Source organism: Ailuropoda melanoleuca, chromosome 3 (assembly GCF_002007445.2).
Source record: "Ailuropoda melanoleuca isolate Jingjing chromosome 3, ASM200744v2, whole genome shotgun sequence".
Taxonomy (NCBI): domain Eukaryota; kingdom Metazoa; phylum Chordata; class Mammalia; order Carnivora; family Ursidae; genus Ailuropoda; species Ailuropoda melanoleuca.
The window spans coordinates 28,623,063-28,631,273 of NC_048220.1; the positions used below are offsets into that span (position 1 = coordinate 28,623,063).

The 8,211-nt window shown below is 48.4% G+C and overlaps 1 protein-coding gene across 1 annotated transcript; it reads right to left on the reverse strand.

The window, feature by feature from the left end:
- Positions 1 to 4,565: 4,565 nt before the first annotated feature.
- CD14 (CD14 molecule) lies at positions 4,566 to 6,439 on the reverse strand. The gene is made up of 3 exons (XM_034656128.1): positions 6,356 to 6,439; positions 5,878 to 6,002; positions 4,566 to 5,788 (listed from the first exon to the last, which is right to left on the reverse strand). Exons 1-3 carry the CDS (start codon positions 6,429 to 6,431, stop codon positions 4,676 to 4,678), a joined length of 1,314 nt encoding a protein of 437 aa, XP_034512019.1. The 5' UTR covers positions 6,432 to 6,439; the 3' UTR covers positions 4,566 to 4,675.
- Positions 6,440 to 8,211: the final 1,772 nt, after the last annotated feature.

An 8,211-nucleotide genomic window follows, 5' to 3' on the forward strand; every position in this document is an offset into this window, starting at 1 on the left:
AAACACTAATCAGTTTTTTCTCACTTAACTCAATGGCAGCAATAAGGCCCTCAGCCCACTCTTTCCATTCATTCAATCAATTTTTTAGTAAAGATTTATGGAGCACCTACCGTGTGCCAGGCACTGTCTTTGGAACTAGAGATTCAGAAGTAAACAAGATTGACGCAGCTGCTGCTCTCAGCAGTTGTCATGCAACTTCCAACACAATATTCAACAAACAAAAAAGGTATAAATAAGATGATTTCCGATTGCGATTAATGCTGTGAAGAAAATAACATAGGATGTTGTGATCAGGGTGATGAGGCAGAAGGGGCTCCTCCAGATGAGGTAACATTTGAATTGAATCCTGAAAAATGAGGTGCCTGCCATAGGAAGATCTGTATTTAGAGCTTCAATTTGGCAGAAGTTCCACAGTCTACTGTTACTGCAGCATCTTTGCCCAAACACTCTGCCTTCCAGCCTGGTGAATATAAGCTGACTATGTGCTTATCCGAAGGCCAACCCCTTTACTGGTGAATTAGGTACCGGTCCTTTTTTTACCTGTTCAAGGACATTCCTCCAGCAGGACTCCCTTCTTTCTCCTGTATCATCAAGTTTTCCCTCTCTACTGGATTATTCCCATCTGCATTCAACCATGCTATTTCTCTTATCTTAAAAACCAATTAACATGGGGCGCCTGGGTGGCTCAGTCGGTTAAGGACTGACTCTTGATTTTGGCTCAGGCCATGGTCTCATGGTCGTGGGATGGAGCCCTACATCAGGCTCTGCGTGTCAGGAGTCTACTTGAGATTCTCCCTCCCTCTCCCTTTGCCTCTACCCCAGCTTGCACGTGGGTGATCTCTCTCTCTCTAAAATAAATAAATCTTTTTTAAAAAATGTATGTCACCAATTAACATAACACCATGCTCAATAGTGAAAAACTGAAAACTTACCCTCTAAAATTATGATCAAGACGAGGATGCCAACTTTCGCAACTTCTATTTAACTTAGTGGAATCCTAGCTAAAGAAATTAGGCAAGAAAAAGAAATAAAAGGAATCTAAACTGAAAAGGAAGAAGTAAAATTATCTCTATTCACAGATGACATGAACTTATATAGAGAAAATCGTAAAGAGGGGCGCCAGGTGGCTCAGTCAGTGAGGCATCCAAATCTTGGTTTCAGCTCAGGTCACGATCTCATACATTGTGTGTTTGAGCCCCTTGATGAGTGCCAGACTCAGCGGGGAATTGGCTTGAAGATTGTCTCCTTCTGCCTCTCACCCCACTCATTCATGCGAGCTTGCTCTCTCTAATAAATAAATAAATCTTTTTTTAAAAAGAAAATCATAATGATCCCACACACAAAAAACTGTTAGAATAAATGAATTAAGAAAAGTTTCAGGATACATAATTAACACATAAAATCCAGTGAGTTTTGGGATGCCTGGGTGGCTTAGTTGGGTAAGTGTCTGCCTTCCACTCAGGATCCTGGGATCGAGTTCCGCATTGAGCTCCTTGCCCGCTTCTCCCTGCTTCTCCCTCTGTCTGCCACTCCCCCTGCTTGTGCTCTCTCTCTTTCTCTCTCTGACATATAAAAAAATAAAATCTTGAGGCACCTGGGTGGCGCAGTCGTTAAGCGTCTGCCTTCTGCTCTCTCTCTGTCATATAAATAAATAAAATATTTTATTTTTTTATTGTTTAAGATTTATTTATTTGACAGAGAGAGAGCACAAGAAGAGGGAGGGAGAGAGGGAGAAGCAGGCTCCCCACGGAGCAGGGAGTCCTACTTGGGGGTTGACCACAGGACCTTGAGATCATGACCTGAGCTGAAGGCAGACCCTTCACTGACTGAGCCACCTGGGTGCCCCTAAATAAAATCTTTTTTAAAAAAGTTTCTGGGTGGCTCAGTCGGTAAGCGTCTGCCTTCGGCTCAGGGCGTGATCCCGGGGTTCTGGGATGGAGCCCCACATCAGGCTCCTCCGCTGGGAGCCTGCTTCTTCCTCTCCCACCCCCTGCTCTCTTCCCTCTCTCGCTGGTTGTCTCTCTCTCTGTCAAATAAATAAATAAAATCTTCAAAAAAAAAAAGTTTCTGGGGCGCCTGGGTGGCACAGCGGTTAAGCATCTGCCTTCGGCTCAGGGCGTGGTCCCGGCGTTATGGGATCGAGCCCCACATTGGGCTCTTCTGCTATGAGCCTGCTTCTTCCTCTCCCACTCCCCCTGCTTGTGTTCCCTCTCTTGCTGGCTGTCTCTATCTCTGTCGAATAAATAAATAAAATCTTTAAAAAAAAGTTTCTAACCACTCATTCTTGACTTTTTAAACTTACCTCCTGTAGTTTGGTAATAAACAGTGTGTGGGCTGGCACTTGCCTTAAATGTATTTTGAGTAGCATTGCTTTACAAGGCCCTACATAATCTGGCCCTGCTATTCTCTCATGTTTTCTCTTACTGTTCTTCCCTACCACCCCTGCTCACCCTGCTTCAGCCACACTGGCCTCCTTATTGTTTCCTTTAACATTCCAAAGACCTCAGGATGTTTATGCTTGCCATTGTCTCTACCTGAAATGCTATTCCCTCAGGTATCCCCAAGCTCACTTTCCCAATTCACTCAGCAATTTTTTCAAATATCCCCTATCAGAGAGACCTTCCTAACACTCCCATATAACATATCAATCCTCAACAGTCTGTCCTCTTTCTCTTCACAACACTTATCATAGTTTGATATACATTTATTGTCTTCCCCTGACCCCCACTATCCAACTAGAATCTGAATTGCATATGAACAAGAACTTCTGTATTATTCCCACTATATCCACAGGGTTTAGCATAGTCCCTGGCACATAATCGGCACTTGAATGAATGAGTCTCCAGCTTCCATCACTGTGATCTCCAGCCCTACCTAATCAGCTATAATTCCCAGATCTGGCCATATACTTTCAGGTTTCTGAGCCTTTTAAAGTATCCATTTTTGCCTGGGAATGTCCTTCCTGAGGGAGTGATAGTCATGTCTCAGACCCAGATTAAGTGTCTCTTTTCCGTTGTTTTTTTTTTTTTAAGATCTTATTTTATTTATTTGACAGAGAGAGAGACGCAGCGAGACAGGGAACACAAGCAGGGCAAGTGGGAGAGGAAGAAGCAGGCTCCCAGCAAGGCAGGGAGCCCGATGTGGGGCTCCATGCGGGGCTCGATCCCAGGACCCTGGGATCACGCCCTGAGCCGAAGGCAGAGGTTTAATGACTGAGCCACCCAGGTGCCCCAAGTGCCCCCTTTCCTGTACAATCTTCCAGAGGACCTCATAGAGTTGATCCCTCCCACTCACTGAATCACAACTATCTTTTCTGTGTACATCTCCCTTATTGGATTGAGAATTCCCTGAGGACATGGATGTTTTGGATTCATCTTTGTATATCAGGATCCTAACACAGGGCCTGAGGTTGAGCGGGGGCTCCATAACTTTGATGAAGAGTGCTCAAAGCTATTCAGATATAAGGAGCTGCTTGAGGTCATTAGTTCTCTGATACTGGAAATGTTCCAGGAGGCTGGATGAAGTTCTCTTGGGGATACTCCAGGGGGTTTCCTGACTGGGGTTGGCAGTTTATCCGTCCCCATGATTCTTTGAGTCTGTGGTCTGGTAACCTGTGTAACTCTCCCAACAATGTTACTTTGCGTCTTTCTTTCCTACCTGTGTGGCTCTGGACACTGGAAGGCAGCAGGCCAGAGGGCTGTGCATATATGCACCCCACCATCCTCCTCCCCCGCCGTCCCTCTCCCAGATCCTCTGTGAGGCAGGTGTCTAGCTCTCTGATGGATGTGGCTGCCTCCTCGATATAAAGAAGGGACTCCTAGAAGGAACAGTACCTCTTGGCCGATGCCCTGGGTCTCTGAGATAATGTGGTTTGGAGTGCACATGTCACTAATTGCCCTGTGAAAGGTCTAAGATCCTGTGAAGGGTCTAAGCTATTATCCTATTTGCAAATTAAAGATCCAGCCTGAAACAATTATACACACATTTACTAACCTAATGACAAGATATGTGGTTCAGAGACAGACTGTTTAATGACAGCACCTTGCAACAGTGCTCCATGCACAAATTCCTCAGGAGATGACACAGTGAAAGCCAGTGTAGCTGTGTGTGCAGAGGAGCTTTACACAGCAGAACAGAAACCCTGAAATTACGAAACTCAGAACTTATGTAGGACGGGTGGCAGAGCTGTCCCTTCTCCCTGGAGAGTGGGAGAGAGGAAGACAGAGAGAGAATCAGCAAGTAACTCTGGGTTTTATTACCTTTGAAAAGGGGAGCAGCTGGCTCTTGCACCAGAGAGGAAACATTCTGTACCTTCCTAGGCATGTTCACCATTCAAACATTCTTTAACGCGGGTGTAAGTAACCTCAGAAAGCCGGATTGCACAGACACCCTCATTTCTCACCCATGGCCCTAGACAGGAAATATTCCCTGCCTCTTCCACCCTTTAAGTTCTATTCTTATGTTTCTAGGGAATTAAGATGAAGAAAGCTAAGTATAATGGATTTCACAGCCAGCAGATCTGTGCCCCGGCAGATCACAGACACCCATTGAGCGAATGACACGCATAGTTCTTTCACATTTTAATGAAGATGGGGCAGAGGGTTGGTTGGTTACGACGTCCTGATAAGGCTTCCCTGGGGCAATCTGAGCCAATTCAGTTGTCTCTCCGTTGGCCTTAGACGAAGCCCCCCACCCTTTGAAGTACCGCGAAGGTTCCTGACATCCCCACTGCCAGGGCCGAATGCGCGCAGGCTGGGACCACGCCAGACTTCGTCGGGTCTTCTTGGTAGTTGGGGGCTTCAGGGTCCAGAAAGGGATTTCCATCCAGTGTCAGGTTACTCACCTTGGGCAGCTCTTCTGGCCGAGGCTCTCTGTTCAGCCTGTTGCACCTAAGATCAAGCACGCTAAGCCTGGCCGGTAGTCCCTTAGGCACCTGCTCCAGCCCAGCGAACGACAAGTTGAGAGAGTTCAGTGTGCTGGGCCAGACACACCCAGGAGCGCCTGGGGCGGTGGCGCGCAGCGAGTTGCGGCTGAGGTCTAGGTGCTGGGGCTGCACACCCGCCACTGCCATCGCCAAGCACACGCCGTTGGGCGTCTCTATCCCCGCGTTCCGTAAAACTAGAGCCCGGAGGGCTGGGAACTTGTGAGGACAGAGAGCTGCAGTCAGTCCGTGCTCACCCAGTCGGGGATTGTCGGATAGGTCTAAGGTGGTGAGGGCGGGGAACGTGCGGAGTTGCGCGCAGGAAAAAGCAAGCGGGTGTGCTTGCGCAATGCGCAGTACCTTGAGGCCCGGCTTCAGCCACTGGTGCAGTTCGGTGAGCCAGGCACCTCCCGTTGCCCACGACACGTTCCGCAGAATGAGGGTGGAGAGCGCAGGCCCAGTGGTTTCCAGAGGCGGCGGCGGCGCTGCGCCGGTTACCTCCAGGTCCTGGAGCGTTAGTTCCTTGAGGCGGGAGTACCCCAGCGCACGCAGGAAGGCGCCCACAAGCACAGCAGGAACCTGTGCAGAGGCCACTGTGAGCCGCCGCAAGCGCAGAGCCTTGACCATGTCAGCGTACTCCTTTGGGTCGGTGTCTGCGCCTTTGAGAAATTGTTCCAGGCTGCGGCCGCCGCCATGGATCTCCACCTCGACGGCACTTATACACTGGAAGGCGCTGGACCACTCGGGCTGCGGATCCGTGAAGTTGCAGAAGCAGCGGAAATCATCGTCGTCCACTTCGCAGGGCTCCAGTGAGATCTCAGAGACGCACAGCACTGGCAGCAGCAGCAGCAGGCGGGGAGCGCGCACCTAGGAAGAAAGCGGAGGTCAGGGCGACCCCAGTCCGTCCCTGGGGTTCCTTGAGCAGTTCCCTTTCGGCCCCAGGTCCGTACACTCACCATGTTCGTTTGGTGCTCCGAGCCTCTGCGTCCCGGCGGGCTCAGGGAAGGCTCCGGCTTCCTTCCTACACAACCGCACCCACTGGTTTCTAGGCTCCACACGCGTATCTGTCCTCTTTGGCGGCCTGAGAGTTTATGTAACCCTGGGATGTCACTTTGTTCTTTTCTCTGTGAACCCTGGTAACTCCCCCACCTCTCTGCCACCCAACTATTCCAAGCAGTACCCTTCCGGGAAGTTTTGCAATGAAAGATGTTGCCAGGACTGTAACAGGAAGGATCTTGTAGGGCATGTAGGGTGCAATGCTCCAGGCAGTGCCCTGATGAGTCAGACGCCCCGGGCTGTTTGCTAGCTTTGGGGAAAGAAAAATACCTAGTGCTTCAGGCCAGGACTCTCACCTCCCCCTGCCTTTATCCCAGCGACTCAACCCGGGTAGTTTCTTTAACTTTTCTCCAGTCTTGGTGTTTACTATTAACTTACCGACACCCAAATCTGATCCCCTGAATACCCTCAGATATTTATCTAGATATTCTGTGGAGATGATTGCAAACTTCATCTGTTGACTCCAAGGGGTAGAATGAGGTTCAAGAGAAGGAAGTTGGTCTGAAGAACGACTCCCTTCCTTTTTTTTTTTTTTTTTGCTGACTTGGTGCTTTTTTGAACTTTGTTTATTAAGAAAGTAACAGCTTCTTTTCCCCTTCAAGTTTATTTATTGGGGTACCTGGGTGGCTCAGTTGTTAAGCATCTGCCTTCAGCTCAGGTCGTGATCCCAAGGTTCTGGAATTGAGTCCCGCATGAGACTCCCTGCTCAGCGAGGAGCCTGCTTCACCCTCTCCCACTCCCCCTGCGTGTGTTCCCTCTCTTGCTGTCTCTCTTCCTGTCAAATGAATAAATAAAATATTAAAATAAAAATAAAGTTTATTTATTTATTTATTTATTTGAGAAAGACAGAAAGAGAGAGAGGGACCACAGGGTGAGGAGCAGAGGGAGAAGGACAAGCAGACTCCGTGCTGAGCACCCAGCCTGATGAGGGGCTGCATACAAGGATCCTGAGATCATGACCTGAGCCCAAACCAAGAGTGGGACATTCAGCCAACTGAGCCACCCAGGCACCCCAGTTTTCATTCTTTTTAAAAAAGATTTATTTATTCATCTCAGAAAGAAAGACAGAGAGAGTGCTCGAGCAGGGGTGGGGGGGGCCCAGAGGGAGTGAGAGAAGCAGACGCCCTGCTGAGTGAGGAGCTCCATGCAGGGCTCAATCCCACGACCCTGAGATCATGATCTGAGCTGAAACCAAGACAAGATGCTTAACTGACTGAACCACCCAGGCACCCAGAAAATAATAGCTTTCTTAAAAGTAGAGGTGTTTAACAGAGACACATTGGCCAACTAGCTCCACCTCTTGCAGTTTCCATTTCCTTGCCCCGAAATTGAGAAATAGGTATTTCTAACCCAGTTTCCCCCCTTGCGCCTGGCTCTCCCCTGCCCCGCAATCCCCAGCACAGTCCCTATGTCCTGGGAAGGAAAGGCTGACCTATGTTGAATGAGGATTAATTAGTAACTCGCCTGTTTTGCCAAGAAAAAAAAGAGAGTGTCCCAGAGGGTGAATAGGGGCTGTGCTTTTACAACCACCCTCACAGTTCTTCACCTGTAGATTCTGGGGCAAGAGCTATATTAAAAATGTTTGAATTCTCACTTCTCCCATTTTTTAATAAATGGCTTCACATCTGTCCTCATTCCAAACAAGGAGGTTTCATTAGACCTCACTGCTCCCTGTGTATCTTGTTGGGCATGCCCTGATACCCTGAGCCATGTCCCAAGACCAGCCAGGCCAGGTCACTGGAATATCCCTGAGGACCAAGAATGTGAATATAACTCAGTGTTAAATATGCGGACTCTGTGGTCAGACAGACAGGCTTGGAATCCCAGCTCTACCACTGAGGTTATAATACTTGGGCAAGTTCGTGGGCATCAGATTTCCGGGCTCCAGATTTGTAAAATGGAGATAATGGTAGTACTTGTCTATGACTACAGAGCCATACCTATTAAGGTATGTCCTATTATATACACTATTAAGAGTAGTCCTGATTTTTTTGTTCTTCATCAATGCCTCTGCATTCAGAAGACTCAGGCCACTGAAGCCTGGCTCCTTAGCAAATCCCATTGTTTTAAGGGAGGCACTCAGGATGACAGTTGCAAGCAAAAAGGGGCAATAATGGTTCTGCAAGGATCCCCAACTCACACCTCAATTCAACAAATATCTATCATTTGTCTACCAAATGTCAGGGGCTGGTACAAAGCCCAGGGATGCAAACATGACCATTACACCATCCCCC